The sequence below is a fragment of the Lepidochelys olivacea genome (genome assembly GCF_965140295.1).
Source record: "Lepidochelys olivacea isolate rLepOli2 genome assembly, chromosome: 1".
Taxonomy (NCBI): domain Eukaryota; kingdom Metazoa; phylum Chordata; order Testudines; family Cheloniidae; genus Lepidochelys; species Lepidochelys olivacea.
The window spans coordinates 262,735,936-262,758,514 of record NC_140411.1 but is presented as its reverse complement, the minus strand read 5'-3'; the positions used below and the strand labels follow the sequence as shown (position 1 = coordinate 262,758,514).

Here is a 22,579-nt window from a genome sequence, read left to right as displayed (position 1 = left end):
CACACACACACACACACACACAGCCGCGCACGCGCGCCGGTCAACCTCACACTATTTTTCCCTCCCGCCCGCATAGGCGCACATGCGCAGTGATCTCGGTCCGCGTACGCTACGTGCGTTGGGCGGTCCGACGGGTGATGACGCAGAACATGGCGGCGGTTTGAAATCCTGGCGCGGCAGAGCCTGCGCGGCACTCTGCGGTGATGTCTCTGGTGAGGCCTTTCGATAAACTCCCGACGCTCAACTCGGCCGTTATCTTGGTAGGTCCATAAAGAATCCGCGCCCCGTCCCCTTCCCGCGGCGCCCAGGACCAGCCGCCGCCGTTACCGCCGCATCCCTCCAGATAACCGCCTGTTTCGGCGGCTTTGGCCATGCCCTACGTCCTGATTGGTGCTCTGATTTTAATATGCAAACAAGTCGCCCCGCCTGCCCAGGGGCTGTGCTGATAGGCGGGGAGCCTTGTTTGTCCCGCCCCTCAGAGCGCCTCTGGGCAGGTCTCGTGCCCTCCCCTCTGGCTCTGCAGGATCGTGTCTGGTCAGTACCTGGACGGGGAACGCGCTTGGAGCAGGGGCTGCTGGGGAGGGTCACTGGATGCCTGGGCCATGTGTGGCCTGTGGATGGTACCCGAGCCCCAGCCTGACCGTGGGGGATGCGGCACTGCTGAGGATACCTCCTCTGCTGGGCTACAACACTGACCCCCTGGTCGCCTCTGTTCTCCTTAACCCGTGCTAGGTGTTCCCCTAGTGCCAGGGGCCTGAGAGTCCTGCACAACTGGATACGTGTGCCTGGGGTCTGATGGGCACAGGCCCAAAGGGTAGGGCCAGGGCCAGGTGGCTGAAACCTCTCTCCCCAGATGTTCTGTGTGCTGTTAACCGGCTGCCCTATCCTGCCTCACGGGTGGCTGCCTGTGTGTGAACTGTCTTCTGCGAGCCTTGTAGTTCATAATGTGCCCTGGGACGTCTCAAGTTGAAGGGCATTAGCCTTAGTCACTTAGTGACTTACCTCCATCTTCTGGTTGCATCTCTTACAAGTAATTTTCCCTTCCTGAGCAGTTGGTGGGCACGGATGAAAGGCGGCAGCAGCAGCTAGCAGAGGCAATTCTTAAGGAGAAAAAAAACTTCAAGATAAATATGTAAGTGACGGGAAAGGGTGGAACAAAAATCTTCCCAATTCAATTCTGAAATTATTCTTTGCCAAGCTTTATTTGTGTCTTCTTTTTTTTCTTCTTGTAGACTCTGCCTCAAGTTCAGATCTGGTCAGATAGGCTTGTGGCAGTAGTATTGGGTATGGCAGATTAAGTTAAAACTGAGGTGCTGCAGGAAATGGATAGTGATTTGGTAGGGCTGCACCTACACTTGTCAAATGGAGACCGGAAACTCACTCACAGGTGCAATCTCCATGGTGGTAGCAATGAATCAAGTGGACTCCAAGGGCATTCACTTCAAGGATAGAATTTGCTTTTCTGAACCCCCAGAGCATAATGTTGCATAGATGTAGTTGTGCAACTGCAAGTTACAATTTCTCAGTACGATTTAGGTGTATGTACAAGAGACAAGTTGCATTTTCTTCAGGAAATAGCAGTCCACACCTGATTAAAGGGGGAGAGTACTTGTTTTCATTTGTTTACTGTGCATTACTTAGCTCTCTGTGGAACTGTCTACCCTGCAGCTGGGAGAATGCCTCCTGGTGTGAGCAGACAGACTTGCACTATCTCTGCTCAAGCTAACACGCTAAAAATAGCAGTGTGGCAACAGTCAGCTGGGTCTGAGCTTGGGTGCCTAGCCCAAGCCACAACCTGTGCCATGACAGCCATACTGCTGTTTTTAGTATGCTAGCACGAGTCTGTCTGCCCTCCCTGATAGCCCATATGTAGCCCAGGTGCTTGGAGATCAGTGCTCGGTGCAGTATAAGCATCTAAATAGAATTTTTGTCTGTGTATGGGTCTTCTATCCAAAAATGGAAACTCTGAAATCAGTAGGGGGAATCAGGCAGGTGTAGTGCCTGACACTATTTTAAACTGATTAGATTTCAGGTTTCCTTGTAAAATGTCCACTAGCTGTGATTCTTGTCCTACACCCACCCTTTTATGCATATGTTATTCCTCCTCCTGTTATTGATTTGCATTTGAAATTTTAACTCCAGCTTATGTGATAACTTCTGTCTGGGAATTCTCTTCGTTGCTAATGTAATGACTTTGGCAATTATATCCACAAGAGGAAATGCATTAACTCGGATCTTTGGGAGGAGGGTATATTTCTCTCGCTGCTGCAGCACTAGTGATTCTAGAGCAGTGTAATTGTCCACCAGAACTCCTGAGAAACTTCCAAAATCCATAACCTTGTTTGGACCATTCAAATCCATTGGCAAGTGTGTTGCCTGATCTATTGATTGTAGGTGAATACATTACTGATTTAGTTTCTGCAGTTAGCACTCTGGAATTTGGTAGGTTCTTGTCCCAAGGTTAGGCCAAGTATTATCAGAATTACTGTTCAGCTGGGAGCTCCAATGTGCACAGCAATGACAGCGCTCACACTTAGGGAAAATGTGTATTTGTATAATTTTATTAACACAGTCGTCAAAATCACAAACAGTCCATCCAAGCAAGGTAGGTAGATATAATACAGAATGAGTGGAGCATCCCTTGCAGACCAACCTGAAGTGTTTAGATATCCTCTTTCCCCTCACTATTACCACCATCATCAATGGTCATCACCCTGGCATCTCCCCAAGCATGCAGGCCAGGATACAACCAGGTTACATGGCATTCTTCTGGTCAGACATCTGCTGATGTCTCTAGCTTAAAATATCTCAAGCTGACATAAACTAGCATCTTGTGGTTACCGGTCAGCTGTTAAGTCATTACCACATTCTGTCTTGTGATATCTTACGATCTAGGGTTGGTCTTTATTAGCTACTTAGGCTTAAAGTTTTTTGGACCTTATGCCCTAAATAATTTAGCTAACTATTGGCCTACAAGCATCAAGACCTGTAAGACCACTGCATTACTTAACTTTATACCTATGCATCACCTAGCAAATACCTATAAGCTGTAAGTGTTAAAAAGATAAAAGATTTGCCAGATATTATCAACTGTTTTGGAGACCTCCAAACCATTCTGATTGTAATTCAGCCATGGAGACCTTCCAAAATGTGCAGCTCCGCTTCTTAAACATCATAAAAGGCAGTATATCTGTTTCTGAACTTTTCCATAAATGTCACCTGAAGTTTATAGGCCAGATCATTTTTGTCAAAAATGGTGTTACAAACAAAAGTATTTTCCAGATATAGTTTTCACCCCTAATTTTTAAACTCTCATATCTCAGAAATGACTTACAATTTTTTTCAAAATCTGGCCAAAAAGATTCTCCCTTAGCAACACACAAAACGCACTTGGTTGGAAGCCGAAAAGATCACTTTTTTTTTTGAGCATTGCAGGGGTGGCTATCATTAGACGTATCCTAGAGAGCTGGTTAGGCGTTTTAACTGGGAAGATGCTACCCTCTCTTCATGATACATAGGTAAAAAAATACTGTATCTCCTAACTTACAGAACCTCAAGGTACTTTACAGCAGGGGTTCTCAAACTGGGGGTCGGGACCTCTCAGGGGTCACAAGGTTTTTTACATCGGGGGTCGTGAGCTGTCAGCCTCCACCCCAAACCCCACTTTGCCTCCAGCATTTATAATGATGTTAAATATATAAAAAGTGCTTTTAATTTATAAAGAGGGGTCACACTCAGAGGCTTTCTATGTAAAAGGGGTCACCAGTACAAAAGTTTGAAAACAACTGCTTTACAGGGTAGTCAAGTGCTACTGAAGTAGACTCTGATGTAGAATGCAAAGCACTATTTACTGACATTATCCTACACATTCAGTGTTGCGAAGGAAGTACAGTGCTGCATTCAGCTGTAGTTACATGAGAAATTTTAGGCCACTAAAATGTAATTATTGTAATAGAAAGACAAACTGTATTATACTGTTCAGCTACTAGGTGTGCTATGTGTAAAATATCTTCTTTAAACTAACGAAAGCCATAGCTGGCAGAGCATTAAAGGATGATGAACACATCTGGTGTGTAGTTGGCTCAGAAGTAAACTCTGTAGCCAGTCCATATCTGGTACAAGACCACGACAGCTCCTAGATTTGAAGCTGATCAAGGAGACCAGGGCTAACACCCTTCTTCTGACAATTAAAAAAAGGAGAAACAAAAAACAACCCTGCTGTCACTAATGACTGCGAGGCGTTGGAACCTCTGTTCTACATCTCATCTGAAAGATGGACCTCTAACAGCACACAGCTTCTGATACCTTGCTAGGGCTTTTATAGGGAAGAGTGAAGTACAAATCCTTGGAGAAAACTATTGTCATACAAGAGGGCCTCATTAAGCAGCTTGAAGGGAACAAGTTTATGCTACCAAATGTCAATTATGGCTGTTACTGACTGTGAATAGGCTTATGGGGGACACCAGGCGTGCCATTTAATCAGAGTCTCATCAACTGCTTATAGCCATTGAAATGCATGGACTAAATCTGCTCCTGCTAACCATTCTAGCGAAGTAGGTGGCTGGTGAAATGGATTCTGCTTTGCCACTCCATTCAGTTTGGGTAAACCTGCAGACTTATTTTGTCTTTCAGCCACGTGGCAACCTCCCTCCCTTTACCTGCTGAGAGAGATCATGTCCGGCCCCGGATTGACCTGATTGCCTTTATGATTAACATGCAAAGCAAACACAGGTAAATGCAGAAGGGGCTGGAACAGCGGAGGGAGAACTTGAGGAAGGAGTTAGTTGTTAGTTTAACCTGGGGTAAACTGATTCAGCACCTGCAACATTGGCTTTCAAACACTGGACTTGCTGTAGTAGAACAGATCAATAATTCCTGCAGCAGTTATCCTGCCTATGGCAATGAATAAATTATGTGAAACCGGCTTTCCTATAACACAGCTAATTGTGCAGTGCTCTGCCATACCAAGAAGGGTGGATTTTCTTCCCAATCGAGCTAATAATCTTCTTATGCAGAGTCAGGTGCATGAAATCTGAAAATGTACTATCTGTAAAATGGAAACAACATACAAGTTGGTGGTGGGTGTTGCGGTGTTCTGATAGCTGGCCTACCCTAAACAATCTTAATTAACAGTCAGACCTGAGTCAATGGTGTGTGCAGGGACCCTTTATGATGGCATTGCTAAACCAGGTCCTTCTGTGGGATTGGAGCTCTGTCAGTCGGCAGCACTAACATGATCTTTGATCTTTGTCTCTTATCCCTTACACTGCTCAGCTGTACCCACTGCACCTCAGTGTTGATACAAAGAGAAATCCAATCATGTTTGTATTTTTTATAATGAGGATAAAACCTCATTGGTGGGAAAGGTAAGAGGTTTTGCCAAAACCACTTCATCTGTGACCTTTGATTCTGGACTCAGACAGATCTTCAAAAGTAACAGGTCACACTGGACAGCCATCCAGATGAGTCACTAGAAAATGCAAGGACTGAGATTTTCAGTGAAGACTAAAGGAGTTAGACATCCAAATCCTACTGGGCACCTGACTTCCTTAGGTTCCTCTAAAGATCTCCACCAAGATATTCATTTGAACAGTATCCTCTTACTCTTGAGTTTTGTTCTCCTTTCTGTCTAGCTCATGGCTTCTCTCGCACCCATCATTACTATCTAAGCACAAAGGGGAGAGACTTTCAAAGACATAAACGGCAGCTACACCCAAGTTCTTTTGACTTTCAGTAGGAGGTGGATGTCCATCTGCCATTTGTGCCTTTGAAAGTCTTTCCTTTTGTGCTGCTCTGGCTTCCTGGTATGCTGCTGTTGGTACTAGCACTAGCCTAACCTCTGGTTTAACTGGATTATATGATGTGCTTTTTCTTTCCCTTTCCATCAGTCTTAGGAATGTTGAAGCTTCACTATCACACATAGATGCCAACTTCTTCCTCGGGAAAGTGTGCTTCCTCATCACAGGAGGTATGTATGGCCAAGTATCCACCTTTTTCTTTCTCCTCCTCCTTCCAGCGTTTCATCACTTCTTATTCCACTCCATAAAACCCCTGGAATGGCTTCACCTTAAACAAAACAAGCCAACAGCTTGTCACAGAAGCTTTTCTTTAAATGTTGGTGAATCTCATCTCTTTTCCCAGCTCAGAACATGTTTCTTTCCTCACTCGGTCCTTCCCTTCAGTTCCTCCAATCAGACATCTCTTTTCTGCCCTTGCCCCCATGGATATCAATTGCAAGATTGATTTGTGTGGAGCTGCAAAGTGTCTTCCCATGGACTTTTCTTAATGGTAGTCTCCATGCCATTCTGTTTGACCTGCTCATTATTGCCTGAATGAGCCTTGCTATTATGAGGACTATGCTGTATGCTAGATTTGGATCATTTGTAGAACTAAACATTCCTCAGTGCTCTTCTCCACTGGGCATGGGCTGTGGAATATTGCAAAACTCTCCCTAATGCCTTCCTGTTTTCTCTGGTGAAGTTGGTAGGATGAATCACTGCAGCGTAGAAATGAATGCTGTCCGGAAACTGGGAAACCTCTACTGCAGCCCTGTCCTGTTCTGTGAGCTGGATGTAAGGATGCTTAATTTTGTGACTGGGGGAGGAGGGGAGTGAGCTGTGTGGGGGTGGGGTGCAGGAGATGGGGGTCAGCAAATCCTCCTACTCACTCACAATATCTGGTATGTCAGCAATAAATCATGATGAGGTGTGTGGTTAAATCTAAAAGCAGTGTATACTGCTTGTATATTTTGATTGCAAAGACCAAATTCTCACAGCCACTCGAAATGTAGACAGTGGAGTCAATGCGCTTCTAGAAACTTATTCTTGCTTTTATTTAAATCTCTATTTAGATCATAATAGCACAGGAAAACACAATCCCAGCCCTATAGAGTTGACCAGCTAAACCAACGAAGGATTGGAGGAAAGTGAATAGGGAAGTGGTGTTTACTCCTTCACATAACACAAGAACCGGTGGTCACCCAATGAAATTAATAGGCAGCAGGTTTAAAGCAAACAAACAAAAGGAAGTACTTATTCACACACCACACAGTCAGCCTGTGGAAATCGTTGCCAGGGGATGATGTGCAGGGCCAAAATTTATAACAGGGCTCAAAAAAACTAGATAGGTTCATGGAGGATAGGTCCATCAATTGTTATTAGCCAAGATGGTCAGGGATGCAGCCCCATGGTCTGAGTTCTCTAGCCTTTTACTTACAGAAGCTGGGAGTGGACGACAGGGGATGGGTCACTGATAATTGCGCTGTTCTGTTCATTCCCTGTGAAGTACCTGGCATTGGCTGCTGTCAGAAGACAGGATACAGGGCTAGATGGACCATTGATCAGACCCAGTATGGCCATTCTTATGTAAAGGGATAAGCAAAGTGATCAGGGTGATCAGAAGCCCACATCTTGATAGCTACAAGGTTGATAGTAACTAGCTGGCTTCTTTGCCACATGGACTTTCCCCTCTGAGACATGCAGCCCCAATACACCAGTTCCCTGAAACATTCTGTCCCCTTGCTGTGAAACATGAGCTACCATCCCCATCTGTTACGCAATTGCCCTCCAGCCTGCATATCCAAAACACTTCCTGTTTCCCAAGCTCTACAGAGGAAGGCACAGCAACTCCTAGAGGGGCACATACTTCATCCCTGCAGTTTGATGTGTATTTTGGGGGGGTTTATTAGCTGTTGCTGTTTGAAGGACTGGGGGAAGACTACTTCTTCAAAGAGGCTTTCAACCTTTGTGACTGCCCCCTCCTTCCCACTGGCCCTAGACAAGTAGGTTTGGGAACCTCCATGTCTGGTTGCTCTGGGTCCCACTTAACTTTGGTTCGTGCCTGCGCATCAGCACCAGCTAGATTTTTCTTTTCCATCCCTTTCGTTTTAAATAACTTTTGGGTTTTTCCCTCTGTCTGCTTCCAGTCTGAAGGAATCAGAGCTGCAACAGCTCAGCGGCTGCTCCGGATGTTGCAGATCTGCGCTGGTCACGTGCCGGGGGTTTCTGCCCTCTTCTTCAGTTCTTTGATGAAAAGCTCCATTGATGAGTAACCTTGATGTAAATCCATTGCCATTCTTCTTGTCCGCACCCTTTGATGCTGTTTCAAGCTGCAGAAATAGACTGAAATGGGAATCTTGTTGGGACGCTTTTTCTGTTGATTTGTAACGAAGCCAGCTCATCTCATGCTGCTGTTTGCTTTTGTTACCTTTACAGGAAAGGCTTGGTTCCTGTTTTGGTGGGTGGTCGCTGGAGCCGTACTAGTGAATCTCCTTTTGCTCCTAGGTCCCAGTTTGAATGAGCCCAGTTTGTTAGTGACCAAGAGCTCTGTAGCCTTCTGAAAGCTGTATGGGAAGTGGGAGAATGCCGCTGTCCTTAGGTCCATGTGTAGCGTGGCACGTAGGTGTACTTCAGAGGCACAGCAGTCATGGAAAGCTGCTGCCTGCTCTCTACCTAGTACCAATGGACTATTTCACCAGGGAGAAAATAGGAAAGCATTAGGAAGAGTTTTGCAATATTCAGATTGAAATAGGACACTTACCCAAAAAGCCCCTTGAAGGAAGGAAGCCAGTTTAGCAGCCACCATACATACAGCAGTTGGGGGATATGCAAAGAAAGATTGGCCCAGCCTTTCTAATCCCCAAATATCTAAGCGGGGGGTGGGAGTGCTTAAAGAAGACGGCCCAGCAATTTGGCTTTTTCTCTTTTTGAAAGAATGGTCATCTTTTGTTATACAGCCCCAGCAAACTGCCTGGCAGGTAAACTCCCCACCTGACTAACATGTCTGACAGTCACATTCAATGGTGTGCCACTGCAAGTCAAAAAGTTTCCGTAGGACAGAGAGAACACTAGAGCATCAGAGGAGGTGGGGGAGTGTTGATAGTCCAGGTGTGTGAATGGGGCATGGATTTGCTCAGTGCAGTGGTGAACGTGTCTATTACACAGAAGAGTGCAGAAGTCGCTTTTCAATGAGTTTTATTATTAGTTCTAAAAGTAAAGATCCATAATATGGTTCCTCTCTAACAGAGTTTGATTTCAAAGGGCCTAACTTTCAGAATTACTGAGTGCTGCTGAAAATCAGGCCCTTAATCTGCCTTCCTCCAGCTTCCTTGGCTCTTGGGCCATCTCTGCTCTTTCTTCACAGGTGGAAAGGTTTAATGTGGCTAACCTGGCTATAAATATGCTGCATAACGTGTTTTTCTTACAGATTGGATATGCCTATAAACTTGCACTGTGCATATAAACCCCTAAGTCAGACTATACTTGTTAAGACACAAATAGCAGTAATTGTACTGGGAATACACCATGAATCTGATACGATGTGCTGGAATATTAAGTTAATAAAATGTGTAATATAAAAACTAGTCCAGACCTTCTCTATTCTCTGGTAACATTCACTGATACACAGTGTGGGTGCGTTGGGAAAACAGTAGGTATTTTTCATCAGTGCTGTAGCTACACTGATGCTACCAACAGTGTAAACTGGGTGCAGGAGTACTTACCAGCATGTTTAGCTTCTGTTGTATTAACTTGAGATGTGTTGCAATTTACCACTTCAATCCACAAGATGGTGCTAAAACCTCTTCACTGGAATAAACCCCCTAATAAACTGGGCCGAACAGCCTTCATGAACATTTGGTTTAGACTCTTCCATACTGAATAGGAAATTATTTTTCTGTAATTAAAAAAAACCTCTTTAAAGAAGTCCCTTCGTTAAACTGGGGTGGGAGGTGATCACTTACACTGAACTAATGACTTCAGAGTCCCAGCCTTAAGTGCTGTGCTCTCCCCTTAGCTTGCAGGAAAAAGTAACAGTGGCAATGAAGGATTAAGCGGCGCTGCGTGTTGGCAGTCATCACAGAAAGGATTTAGGGAAGTGCAGAGCCTGAGTGAACACCCAGAGGGTGCACAAATCCCATCTACATCCACCGTGACAGTGGGGAGGGAGATGGAGTTGTCTATAGCAGTCAGCTCGAACAAAAGAGCTAAAATGTTAAGCTGTGTTGCTATGTCCAAAAGCAATGGCTGCAACTCATAGGAGGAAAGCGTGGTGTGGATTTTCATGCCCATTCAGCAAGAATTCAAAGCCCACAACAGCTCAATCAAAGTGAACTATTTTCAGCTAGCTTTGTGGATCATGATTGCAGTAGCCAAGGCCTTGTCCCTATTGGCATTATTGTGGTGCCAAAAAGGAAATGAGGTTATATTTCCTCCTGTATATTTTGAGTATGCTGTCTCAGCCCTGCTTTCCCTTTAGGTCTCGTGAAATAAACAAGCACACAGTTTGGAGGAGTCAGAAGTTTCAGTGTGATCTTGAAGCACAGGTGCAAACTCCTGTGGGTGGGTAGTTAGGTTCTTTTGTTCCCTTGACTAGCCAATGCAGGGTGGTTCCTTATACTATATTCTCCTGACAGTTGTCCAGTCTACTTTTAAGTGACTCAGACAGTAGAAACCAGATGAGTCGTTTAGGAACATAAGACTGGCTGTACTGAGTCAGACCAGTGGTCAAGCTACCTCAGTATCCTGTCTGACAGCAGCCAGTGCCCAATGCTTCAGAAGGAATGAATAGAACAGGGCAATTTCAAGTGATTCAGCCCCTGTTGTCCAATCTCCACTTTTGGAAGTTGGACTCTTAGGGCAGTGGTCTCCAAACTGTTTGGCTTGTGCACCCCCAGGATGAAAAGCAGAAGATCCGCCGCAGGCGGGCCACCAACGGAACAGGACCAGAAGACCCGCCGCAGGCGGGCCACCGGAGGGGAACACCAGCTGTGGAGGCAGCTCTGCACGTTCAAAGAAAAAAACATGGCGGAGTGCTGTCCGCTGGCACTCCTGCTGCCGCGCACCCCCTGGGATCATCTTGCGCACCCCAGTTTGGAGACCACTGGCTTAGGGACACCTGAAGCACGAGGTTGTGTCCTGACCATCCTGGCTGAGAGCTATTGATGGACATATCTTCCATGAACTTACCTAATTCTTTTCTGAACCCAGTTATACTTTTGGCCTTCATTACATCCCATGACAGGGAGTTCCACAGGTTGACTCTGCATTGTGTGAAGTACTTCCTTTTATTTGTTTTAAAGCTACTGCCTATGAATTTCATTGGGTGACCCCTGGTTCTTGTGTTATGTGAAGGGATAAATAACACTTTTTCCACACCAAACATGATTTTTTAGATTTCTATCCTATTCCCCCTTAGTCATCTATTTTTTTTAAAAGATGAGCAGTCCCAGTCTTTAACCTGTTCCATCCCCTAATAGTTTTTTGTTGCCCCTTTCTGTACCTTTTCCAATTCCAAAATACCCTGTTTTGTGATGAGGTGACCAGAACTGCTATTCAAAGTGTGGGCATACCATGAATTTATATAGTGGCATTATGATATTTTCTGTCTTATCTATCCCTTTCCTAATGGTTCCTAACTTTAACTTTTTTTGAGTGCTGTGTATTGAGTAAATGTTTTCAGAGAACTATCCATGATGACTACAAGATCTTCCTTGATTGCTGGCATCTTATTTAGACCCCATCATGTTGTATGTATAGTTGGGATTATTTTTCCCAACAAGCATGACTTTGCACTTATCACTTATGTAATATCCTTACTTTCCTGGGAATTCTCTTCCTCCCAGTGAGATCTTTTAAACTATTAAAGTGTTTTATGATAGTTAAGGTTAAGATTCTGTCACTGGTATTTTTAGTAAAAGTCAGGGACAGGTCATGGACTTCTGTGAATTTTTGTTTATTCCCCAGGACCTGTTCCTGCCTTTTACTAAAAATACCCAGGGCGGGGACTAAGTGGGAGTGTTGCTGGGTGGGGCCATTGGGGTCACTTCTCTGGCCCCTAGGGGACCCCTGCTGTGGCTGCTGCAGAAGTCATGGAGATCACAGAATCCGTGACCTCTGTGAGAGAATCGTACCCTTAATGATAGTCAAAAATTTTTCTCTGGGATGAAAGTTCTCACTATGCTCTTCGCTATCACCCGCTTGTACGACTGTTACCAATTCTTGCCTTTTTACCCTCAGACTCAAATCTGTGTACCCCAATGTGTTTTTAGTACAGTATGCCCTCCCTCACCACAGCCCTTGGAGACAGAAAATGTTGAAACCCATTTGTCCTCCTCTCCTCTGAGACTTTTTACAGGTTGTTGAATCTCTACTCCTTCAAGAGCAACTGTTCTTTCCCCCCTTCCTGTGGCAAATATTTCTCTGAGGGTTAGAAAGGATGTCCTCCTTTTACCTAGGGCCCTGATCAACTGATCTTTCTGTAAGATAACTGGCAGGATAACTGGAGCATGCCTGAGAGTGTGACACTGTCTCTCAGGTCCATTACATTTTACAAATAGAAGTTCTTGGGTCTCATCTAAAGCAACAACCACAACTATGTAAAGACGTCTGGGAATGGCTGGCTGTTGATTTAGATGGGAGACAGCAAGGCCTGTCATGGAGCAGGGCCAGACAGCCAAAAATATCTTGATCCAGACTCAAAGCACAGGTTTAATGCTTACTAGAGGTGGGTTATGGAGGTGGCATTCACATCTGGATGAGGCTTACGGAAGGGTTGGAGGCTGAACTAGGACTTCATTTAGGCTCCACCATGTTGAACTCTCATGAGAGATTTGGCCAAAATTGTAGAAATCTAGTGAAAATCAATTGTTTGTGCAATGTTCCACCATCTTGCCCTTCACTTCTCTGTGCCTCTGTCCCCTACCTCCCTCAGATGCTGTGAGGATGAATCTACTAACATCTAAGGCTTGATCTACACTCAAAAGTTCTGCAGTATAGCTTTGTTGGTTGGGGTGTGATTTTTTTTTAAACCAACTTAGTTATGCCATCAAACCCCTCCTAGTGTAGACACAGTTATATCAATATACGAGTGCTTATATGGGTGGTTATGCCAGTCAAAACCGTATGAGCGCCACTGGTATAAGCCGTTCTAAACCAGACCCAGAAAACAGGCCTTTCCTGGGTTTGGAATTGACCTGGAACCAGAATCACAGAGATGGGTTCAGATGTGGGGAGTTAAATATGGACCCTTTGCAATTTGGTATGGGGTTGGGGAACAGTGCATGAGTTCAGATTCCTGTTAAAGAATATTGCCAATATTTACCTTTTGAAGCCTACTAAGGGTAGTTACCAAATAATCTAACTCCCCAAGTAGTGTACTAGAGGGTGCTTGCTAGGTAAAATCAGTGCAGGGGCTACATGAGCTGAGGGATGTTGTTGTGATGTTTGTGAGTGAAGCTTTGCTCGCTGCTCTCCTGAGTGTTGCAATCAGTGGTGATGCTAGTGAGATGGTGGGCGGTGCATTTTCTGTTGAGTTGGTGCTGAACCGATGGTACTGTCTGGTGTTAGAGGGCACTGAATGGCTGCACGTCTCCACTGCCAGAAGACACACAAAACAAAGGTCCCAGTGCTGATTAGAAAAAAGGAAAATGCTTGTTTTCCTTTTGTCTGGTTTCTCTATTCAATTTTGATTTTGTACAAAAAGGGGGCTTAGTCCCAGCCAAATTCCAGCTGTGCTGTTTACGGTCTGTTGGCTAATTCCCCCCGCAGTTTCCACTGCGTGCACTATTCACTTCCTAGCCTAAGCTGTTGAACAGCTGCCACTTTACAGCCTGCACCTAGCTGTCCGTTGGTGGGAGGATGAGTCCTATGCAAGAGAAAGCAATGGCTAGTGTAGCACGACACTGGAAGTGGGAGGGCTGGGGTCTTTTTCTGACTTGGCTGTTGACTTCCTGCGTGGCCTAGGGCATGTCTCTTAAACTCTCCATGCCTCATTTTCCCCATCTGTAAAACAGGGGTCACGTGTTTGTGAATTACCAGAGTGTTAAGAGGATGAATGAACATCTGTAGAGGGCTTTGAGCCCCTAACATGAAGAGTGGGCTAGAAGTGCAAAGCAGAATTGGCTGGAAAAATTTGGAGAAAACTCTTTTTGTCGGGATTTACTGATGCAATGAAATTGAAACCTCTTCCTGAGAGTACATCTATGCTTATGGTAGCATGTAGAGTACAGACACTGCAGGCCCAGCTAGTTAGTGCATGCAGCAGATTTTGCTTATTAGCAACCCCTCAGTTACGAACCAATAGTTTCTATTATCCAGCAGTTGCTAACAAGAAGGCAGGTTTGCAAGCAGCAGAGACTGCGCTGCACTGTGAAATATTACCAAAATGTATTTCTACAAAATGTCACCGCACGTCTGCATTGAAACCTCTGGACCCCTTGGCCCCCCGGGCAGACTCCGAGCCCTGGTAGCTGCGAGCGATGCCCCTGCCTGGGCCGTCAGGTTGGCGCTGGGTCCAGGCCACAGAGGCTTCAGGGAAGGGGAGAGTCGGTAAGTTCTTGGACCACATGTCACTGCCTCCTGGGGCACAGTCTCCTGCACCCTCCCTAGCCCCCAACTGGGGAGCTCCCAGCCCAGTGAGTCCCACTGCACTCACAGCTCTGGAAAGAAGCAGCCCCCAGCAGTAGAGGGAGCCCCATCATGGAGCCAGGCAGGCGCAGAAGGTCCCTCTGCTCCAAACTGGTCCCCATGTTCCTCCGGGTGCTCATGTGTTCCTCTTGGGACTCGGCTACCACAGCACCTCCCTGCCCTGCTGGGCAGCCATGTCCTGGCTCCACGCTGTCGAGTGCTGAGTGGGGGCTGGGCAGCCTCCTGTGATCTGCAGGCTCTGTGCATCCCGCTCCTCCCGGGCATGTTTATATGACGTACACACATACTTTTGTTCATCCATTTCTCCAGGGGGGGTGTGGGGGGGGGTTCTGTGATTAACATTGCATTTGAAAAGGGATCTGTCAACAAAAAAATGAGTTTATGTGAGGCTTCACTCCCAGCCCCACATGTGGGGTCAGGGGTAAGGGGGCTGGCTTTCAGCACCCCCACTATTAAAAGTGTTCCCGTACCAGTGGGAATAGAACACAGACTTACTGACTCCTAGTGCAGTACCAGCTACTACGCCCTATTACCTCCCCTATTAGAGTCCCTAAAATCCACTGGAGTCCTTCTGGAGGAAGGAGGAGCTGTAGGTACTGTTCTGTTCTTCAGTTCTGTGTAACTGGAGGGCTTAAAGAAGGGGCTCCTTCCTGTACAGAACATCACTCATTGTAATGGTATGATAGTAATTGACAGCTGTGAAAGCCACTGCCCTCCCCTTGTGTCCTTCACACATCCTTTCACGGCTCAGCGAAGGCAGCAGTGTGTGAAAGAGAGAGAGACCTTATTTTACATACCCACAGGCTGCTGTTCCCCCTGCACACAGGTGCAGCTGTGTTCCCCTGCTGAAAGAGCTCTTGGGGGGGGGCTCCCGACAGCACAGGAAGAGGAGCTGAAGGGAAGGTAGTGAGAGGACAAACACAGAGATGATGACCAAAGCAAACTCTGCTCTTAAAGTCCATCTCCTTTCCTATCACACCATGGCAGCAGGGCTGTCTGTGCTCTGCATATTTTTATCGCCGGGGCAGTGTTACACAGAGATGGGCATCACCCCCCCCACCTCTGAACCCAAACGTCCTGTCTTTGTAGTGAGTGGGCTGCAACAGGCAGGGCTGGAATCCAGTTCTAAAGCCAAACTTCCTTCACAGTTGGGCTGTTTGGGTTTGGTCCATTTATATAGAGAGAGGTGCAAGTGGGAAGTCGTAAACCTGGATCCAGGTACCTGGTGCTCACCCATCTCCGATCTCCTTGATCTATAAAGCACCAGTGTCTCTGCATGCACCTTTCCTGCAAAAACAGCGATGCAAATGGACAATCATGAACATTTAAAATACACAAACTGGAGGCACTGTCCCTATTTTTTTCTGTCAACATTGATCATTTCTCCACTCTGCCCCTCCCTAGAAGCTCCCCTGCTCCGGTGTGTTTCAAGTGAGTTAAAACGTCTGTATTTATTTTTCTCCTCCAATCTCCTTATTTATAGCTGTCAAAAGTTGGCAGGCAAAGCCCAAACCAGAACAGTGTTCAACTCAGCCCATAGCTCTTACAGCAGATAGCACTTCTCATCTTCAAAGCACTGTGCAGACAGCAACTAATTAATTTTCACAACACCCCTGGGAGAGAGGTGACTAATTATCATGCGTTGTTATGCAGTGTGGCATAGAATCAAAAGAATGAGAGAGATAAAAGACTGGTACAGTGCAGTGTGTCCCATCTTGTTCACCGTGCAGGCATACCTCGGGCTGATGCAGTTGTTCTCTACACTCTGCTCTCCAGGGCTTTGTCCAATCTAGTTTTAAACCATTCTAGCAGTTGGCAGAAGCCGGGTTACCTTAGGAGACGGTTCCACGGCCCGTTCTTTCTCATCATGCAGGGTATTTTTATGCCATATTTACCCTTTGCTCATTTTCATCCAGTTGTTCCCTAGTTATACCTGGTGCAGCCATCTTAAACATTCTTCTCTCTAACCAGTCTCTCCACCCACCAGTTCTCAGCAGTACCAGGGCCCCTTTCTCAGCAGTGCCCCTTCATCAACTTGTTGCTGTGCTGAGAGCAAACAAGACTGCGGTGTATGCGTGGGGCTGGGGGAGGGGAGTAGGATGGGGCAGGGCAGTGACGGGGCACAGAGGGAATACTTACATATCCAATAGTTTCTGGAATGTGCTGGTTTTTGCCCTTCCCTGCCCTTTTTAGGCTCCACAAGGCAAATTCATCCTCCCACCCATTTTCCTCCCCACAGGCCCATTCTTTACTCCAGGGAGACTTCAGTGTGGCTTGTGCGGTCACCGCAAGCTACATGGGGTGGATGTTCCAGTGGAGTGGCATGACTTTGAGGGACCTGAAACAAACACTCTGAACTGTTCTGGGTCTGATCACGAAGCCACTTCACATGAGCTGCTCCGAGGAGAGTTAACAGGAGTCGTTTGTGTGCAGCTGCTGCATAATGATCTGGTTCAGCCACAAGTTACAGGGCTTGATAATATTCACCTACATAGCCGGGAAGAATAATTCCCTCCACTGCAGGAATCACAGGATGAAATCCTCTGGCCTGTGTTATGCAGGAGGTCAGACTCCAACAGGGGTTCTCAAACTTCATTGCATCACAACCCCCTTCTAACAACAACAATTACTACCTGCCCCCAGGAGGGGAGACTGAAGCCTGAGCCCGCCTAAGCCCTGCCAAAGCCCAAGCCCCACCACCCTGGGCAGGGGGGCCAAAGTTGAAGCCCAAGGGCTTCAGTCCCAGGTAGAGAGCATGTAACGTGAGCCCTGCCGCCCAGGGCTGAAGCTCTCAGGCTTCAGCTTCGGGTGATGGGGCTTGGGCTTTGGCTTCAGCTCCGGGCCCCAGCAAATCTAAGCCAGCCCTGGCAACCCCATTAAAATGGGATTGAGACTTACAGTTTGGGGTCCTGACCTACAGTTTAAGAACGGCCAGACTAGATGAAGATCATGGTCCCTCCTGGCCTTGAAATCCTTGAATCTGTAATTGGGCCTCCTGTCTGTGTTTTGTATTGAATTGTACTGTACTCAACCTGCGCATGCTTTCATGCTATACATGCATTGGGGCAGGGACCTGGTATTTGCCAGGCTTTATCCATCCACTATGTGGGGCTGATACACAGTGATGGTGCTACGATACAACTGGTACATTTACCATCTGTTCTCTGCTGAATCCCCCTTGCTCGTTAAGACATTCAGTGCATAACTGTTATTCCCTCATCTGAAATCTGTATGGATTTCTTTTGAGTGGCTGCTGATTCAATCAGGTAAGGAGGAAGTCATTTAAGCCAGCTGTAGTGTTCATTGCACCCAATGAGAGAGTTGAAATGTGGCCAGTGTTATATTACCATGAGGATGTGAGTAACAATTAAGGCTGATTTTAATACTAATTAGTCTTAAATTGAGCGAATATTGATTGAAGTGGAATTGCCAAATAATCAAAATAGGAGAAATGCAAAAAAGTGGAGGAAACCCGAGCCTGATTCACAAAGGAAATGATGCAGAGAGAGCAAGGGGGAGGGGCGCTGAATTGCCCTGCTACAAGAGAGCAAGGGGTTAAAACCATCCTAATTAGATGGTGCCGTAAAGCAGTGTTTTCCCAAAAATTGACATTTGTTCGTATTTACAGGGGGGTAAAGGCTGAGGGGTGAGACCGTGAGGGCAAAGATGGGCTGTATGTTTTCGTTGGCAGGGCGATTTGGCGCTAACTCTCTGCTCCACATTTCAAACATCATAAAACACCAATAAACATCAAGCATTTCAATTTCTATGATTTATTGGTGTTTATAAATCATTTGAAATTATTAGGTCAGCCAACATGGCCGAAACGAATGTGTCGACATTGTCATAGCAAGCACAGCTGTGTGAGGAAGTTAGTCTTTGTTCACACTTTTCAAACCTGTTTTGCTTTTTTACAAGTATTTTATCATATATATGCTTTTAAAGAGTGTATTAATGTTTCAATTTCAATTCAGATTTCCAACTGACAACTAAATGACAGTTTTCTCCAACTAGAACATTTTCCAGACAACTAGATCTAGTTGGAAAATGACTAAATTAGCAACACTGCGACTAGCTGGCCATTGGGGAGGGGCGGGAGGGAGGATGGGAGAGCTTCGGGGGGAGGGGGAGGAGTAGGGAAATTTCTGCTTTATAGTATTATTAGACTAAATGAGCAATTAATCAGTCACCCTCAGAAAGGTGCCTCAAATTCTTTCCAGAGGCCTGAGAATCATGCTTATCTGGTCCTGTCTGTGTCCTTGTGACTGTCTGTCCCAAACCAGGGTAGGGGGATGTGCCCCTTACAGAACCCCTGAGAGGAGGTAAGAAGGTGTTAGACAACCATGCAAACCAGCACAGAGTATATGCAGTGGGGAACAATCCCCATCCAAACCATCAGGGGAATGAGAGGAGTGGGGAAGGGGCCAAACCGAAAGATGTGCTGGAAAGTGGCCAGATGTTTGCACCCTCCTCACAGCATCTCTGACCTACCCACCACTCCTGCAGCTAGGCAATGCATTGGGCTAAATGATGACAACCACATATTGCTGTATGTTAAAAATTTCAGGCTAAATTCTACTCTCACACCTGTCAACCTCCTTGACTTTATCTGAAAGCAGAATTTGGGCTTTTGTTTTAATAGCCAACATTCCATATGAAAACTGATATTCTCTTGAGCTGCTGGAAAGAACCAAGGACTTCCTCAGTTCTAGACTTCAAAGAGGGACTGTCCTCCCTGCTCTGTATGGAAAGGAAGGTGGGATTAGGGAGGTAAGACCTTCTTGCGCCTACCTTCCTGACAGAGAGGCACGCCCAGATACAGCATCAAAAGAGTGTACTTTCTCTTGGCATCCCTTCTTTTTCCTTGCTAAATCCTTGTTCTGCCTTGAGCCATTACGATCCCTAAGGCTCAGAAATCGAAGGAGCGATGCCGATTGACGCTTGCTGAGGATCTGGCCCTTGTGTGCTGTAGGAAGGGGGTATCTTTTTGAAAGCATCTTTGGGTAATTAAATGGAGTTCACCCAGTAGGGCAGAAAATTCCTTGTGGGAAGGAGGAATTTGTATGGTTCATGGCCACCTGCAGGACCTCCTGCACATCATCCCCTTTCCATCTCCCTAACTCTCTTCTCTTTCTCCTCATTGTCGCACACTCCTCCATCTCTCTTTTCCCCACCTAATTTCTCTACCTTATTGCTTTCCTGACAACTGAATAAGCTCTCCATGTTAACCACTAAGGCCATGTACCATGATGCTGGACAAAAGAGAACAGACAGACATTTGAAATCATGGCCAAACATAGGGCCAGCTTCAGATCTCAGTTATACCCAGTGTAGATCCTAAGTGACTCTAGTGAAGCCAATGTAATTATTCCAGATTCACACCAGTGTGATTGTAATCAAAATCTGGCCCCCAAATGTTTCAGATAATTCATTTTAATGGAATGTTACAAAGTCTGCTCCTACCGTGTAACCCCACCAAAGTTAATAACAGTTGAGAGTGCTTAGCACTTTACAAGGGCAGACCCTAGCTAAGCTTGGCCCAAGTCTAAGCTTGACCTGGCCTCAGGGGCCAAGATGAGACCATGTGTACACCCAAGAGTTTGCTGGATTTCTGTCTATTCATGATCCAGGGCATCCTATGCCACTAGGAGCCAAAGAAGCCTTTGTCTGTATCATTAAGCAAAGAGATGATACAAACAACTAAATCAAATTGAACCCAGTGTTCCCGGTCTCACTGTACCCCATCAAAAGAAGAGGGAAAGGTTAAACTTTCAGCTGAAGTCTTCCAAAATGCAGCGACTAGTTCCTTGCCCACAGAGAGACAACTGTAGTGACAATTTCAGCCAATACTAGAGGTGATCACTCAGATTTGAGGATGTTCATTTATTTACTTATCAATCAACAAAAACGGGTGTGTAAGTGAACTGATACACAAACACGCACATATGTCCCCTTTGAAATATGACAGTCCCTGCTGAAGCTCCTGGGGCTGACTTGGGCTGTAATCTGATCCCTGGCAGCCTGTAGTCGAATTCAAATTCAAAATATTTTATTGGCATAACAAGCTCGATGGGTGTTGCCAAATGGTAGGAAATAAAAAGGTCAGACCCCTCCGGGTCTGTGTCGGTGGGAGATAAAATACTATGAGCGTTTGCCCAGCTAGGTCTTCCCAGTGTATAGGGAGGGGGATGTTCTTGTGTGTTTGTCATAACTGTCCATTCCTGATTTGCTATCAGATTGCAGCATACCATGATGTGCCACGCTAACGAAGAGAGTGAATCAGTTAACATAACAACTGCAGCGACGCATTGCCAGCTGATTTTGGAAGACATTTAGTATGCCAGCATTCGCAGGGTCATCTTACCGTTATTCCTATTTAGTTGCCACTCTAACTTTACAGCTGTCACGGAAGCACTGATTTGTCATTCTATCACCAACGCAGGCCCCAGGTCAGCAGGGTGGCTAACTTTAAGCCTGTGAGTAGTCCCCAAGTCTCCAATGGGACTGAGAAGCGTGTGCTGAATGGTGGCCAGACTATGCTGGTGCTGCAGATATGCTAATGGACGGGGATGGGGGGGAGATGGACTGCACAGAGCTGAGTGAATAGCTGCAGCCAATAATTTATTTGGCCAATGTAGCCTCTTCTTCTGTTTGGAAATTGTCCGCAAGCACCTTACTGTTCTCTCTGACATACTCATTATTCAACAATATTCACCAAAGCATTCCTGTGAATAATCTTTGGTCTGCAGCTCTTCCGGGAACAGTTTGTTACAAGTGATTAATATGCAAAATTCAAACGGGGTTGGTTAGTTTTGATTTGACTCCTACGTGACGTAGAATTGTTTCTGTTCCCTGATTTGGGGCCTTCTCCAAAGCCCATTGAGTCAATGGAAAGACTCCTATTGATTACCACAGCCTTTGAGTCAGACTATTGATGAGCGTAACTCTAAGGCCTGGCGCTCATTACAAAAGTTGCATAGATGTAACTAAATTGTTTTAAAAGTGATCTCATTCCAATGCACCCAAATGGATTTAAGCCTCACTTAAATCTATGCTTTAAGCGGGGGTTTGAACCCTACTATCAGTGCACTTAAGTGAGGGTAAAGTGGTGAAATAATAGTTTTAAGTGAAGTTTAATCCAGTTTAACTGCATCTACATTAGGAACTTGCCCCACTTAACCTCAGTCACTTTGAAATCAATTTAGTTACACCAGTGCAACTTTTCTAATCTAGACAAGCCCATAGAATCAGGTTTCCTGTGCAAATAGTCATGTAGATAAACTCAGCATTAACTTTTAATGGATATTCTCTGACATATAGAGGCCCAATCCTGTAAAAGTGCAGATAAGTCACTTTACCCACCCATTGGTATAACTGGAACTACTTGTGTGAGTCAAATTATTTGTATGTGTAAATGTTTGCAGGAGCAGGTCCTTAATTCCCTCTTTCTGTGATTATTTCCACCGGTAAAGTCCTTTGCTAAGATATTTGTGGGGACCAGACATAATGGGGTGCAAACTCAGCTGATGCAGATTCAATTTTTGATGCATTCAAGTGAATGTTAGTGGAAGTTATTTTGAGGGATTTTCCCAGCTCCAGAACTAAGCCGTACTTTTAATTGCTGTTTTTATACTTTTCCTGTTTTATTTCTTTAATAAAAACTATTGGGTTAACTAGATTCCTAAGCTCCTGGGGCTTCCATCTCTTCACAAACAAGATGAGAAATGCGAATTTCCTTAGCCAATGAGTCGTCTGCTATTTAATTATTCATGTGAGTTATTATCGATATTTGCCTGTCATGTAGCACTTTTAGTTGCAAACCTTTCACAGCCATTAACCACTTGCTGAGCCGGGTTTAACTCATGCTGATCCAAATGGATTAGTTGTTCGTCGAGAGTAAAGAGACAGAGAAAGATGCATGAGACAAAGGGGAAAGGGCCTGACATACAGGTCTGTACTGTGGACCCCTGGTTCACCTGGGTAAGTCGTTAGTCATATGAGTAAAGATGAGTAAAGTTCCGTGGAAGACAATGGGGCTTTTCGATGAGTGAGTGAACTTCAGTGGGAACCCAGAGCTCACTATCTGCCCCACAGAAGAGATGCAGACAATACGGCTTAAGGCAGGGTGGCAAGAGAAAATCAGATAGAGACTGAAA

The 22,579-nt window shown here is 45.6% G+C and overlaps 1 protein-coding gene across 3 annotated transcripts; it reads left to right on the top strand.

The window, feature by feature from the left end:
* The first annotated feature begins 30 nt into the window (after positions 1-30).
* On the top strand, positions 31-22,056 carry CENPM (centromere protein M). 3 transcript variants are annotated; one of them, XM_084617275.1, is made up of 6 exons: positions 31-260; positions 1,053-1,132; positions 4,633-4,731; positions 5,889-5,968; positions 6,481-6,572; positions 20,660-22,056. In XM_084617275.1, the coding sequence occupies exons 1-6, from the start codon at positions 204-206 to the stop codon at positions 20,687-20,689; spliced, it is 438 nt and encodes a 145-aa protein (XP_084473401.1). In that variant the 5' UTR covers positions 31-203; the 3' UTR covers positions 20,690-22,056. The 3 variants fall into 3 exon arrangements, with proteins under 3 accessions (XP_084473401.1, XP_084473400.1, XP_084473399.1); XM_084617274.1 differs by lacking the exon at positions 20,660-22,056 and adding an exon at positions 7,925-9,574 and having other exon boundaries at positions 36-212; XM_084617273.1 differs by lacking the exon at positions 20,660-22,056 and adding an exon at positions 7,925-9,573 and having other exon boundaries at positions 42-260.
* The last annotated feature ends 523 nt before the right edge of the window (positions 22,057-22,579 follow it).